We start from the raw sequence: 1,104 nt of genomic DNA on the forward strand, positions 1-1,104 counted from the left end.
TGTAAACTGTATTCACATCATGCACCATCAAGGACAACAATTCATTCTACCATTCCTTTGAGATCCTTGAGATTCTGCAGTGACAGTCCACCCAAGTGTTGGAATTGTGACTATGTGTACAAGTCCGAGTTATTTTGCTCAAAGTGTAAAGTATTGCAAGAATTGCCACGGAACTTGAATTATTTTGATATCATCGGAATCAAAAGGGATTACAATGTGGTGAATGAGGAAATTCATAAAAAGTATAGAGAGCTGCAAAAAATGCTGCATCCCGATAAGTTTGGTAACAAATCTGAAGTAAGTATTCATTGAATAAAATTAAGACGATCTTCTCTCAGAAGTTTTTTTTAATTTATGATAATTACAATTTTCTTTTCTTATCTGTAAGTGAAACTTATTTTAACTGTCATAGAAAGAAAGGCAAATCTCAGAGAAGTTGTCGTCTCTAATAAATAAGGTTTATAGTACGCTGATGCATCCATTAAAAAGAGGATTGTATATGTTAGAATTAAAAGGTATATCAATACCAGAAGGCACTACCAGTTTGAATCCAGAATTTCTCATTGAGATTATGGAACGTAATGAAGAGATAGAAAATGCAATAGAGGACAAAAATAAAGTCTTAAAGCTGGCCAAAGAATCTAAGGAACTGCTCAATAAAATGTCAAAGTAATCTCCATTTTTCATAGCTTTAAATCTGTATTAAAATCGCACTTTATGTTGTTTTTATTCCTTTTATTTCAGACAAGTGGCAGAGGCGTTCAGTAAAGACGATATTGAAACAGCAACAAAAATTTTAATAAAAATGAAATATTATGATACCATAGATAATAGATTAAAGAAATTAAAGCATGATCTAGGTATAGTAGAATAAATATATCATTTCCTTAGTTGATTTATAAATGTATTGTGTTTACAAATAAACTTTTTTTACATGAAAAATTGTAATTTTTTTGTTAGCTATATAAAATGTAAAATAATATTTTTCTGTTGTATCATATGTATACTATACTTATGTGTCTGTACATGTGTTTATACAAGTGTGTGTGTGTGTACACACACACACACACATACATATATGAGTGCTTATGTGTTTGTTATATA

The 1,104-nt window shown here is 29.8% G+C and overlaps 1 protein-coding gene across 1 annotated transcript in view; it reads left to right on the forward strand.

Annotated features, from left to right (window-relative positions):
• LOC108755011 (iron-sulfur cluster co-chaperone protein HscB, mitochondrial) overlaps nt 1-874 on the forward strand; it is a 1,740-nt gene extending 866 nt beyond the window's left edge. Inside the window, exons 4-6 of the mRNA XM_018497715.1 lie at nt 66-297; nt 413-669; nt 745-874. Of these exons, the coding sequence (XP_018353217.1) occupies nt 66-297; nt 413-669; nt 745-874 (619 nt within the window). The remainder of the gene's footprint in view (nt 1-65; nt 298-412; nt 670-744) is intronic.
• Nucleotides 875-1,104: the final 230 nt, after the last annotated feature.

The sequence above is a fragment of the Trachymyrmex septentrionalis genome, unplaced genomic scaffold (assembly GCF_001594115.1).
Source record: "Trachymyrmex septentrionalis isolate Tsep2-gDNA-1 unplaced genomic scaffold, Tsep1.0 scaffold83, whole genome shotgun sequence".
NCBI classification, from domain to species: Eukaryota; Metazoa; Arthropoda; class Insecta; order Hymenoptera; family Formicidae; genus Trachymyrmex; species Trachymyrmex septentrionalis.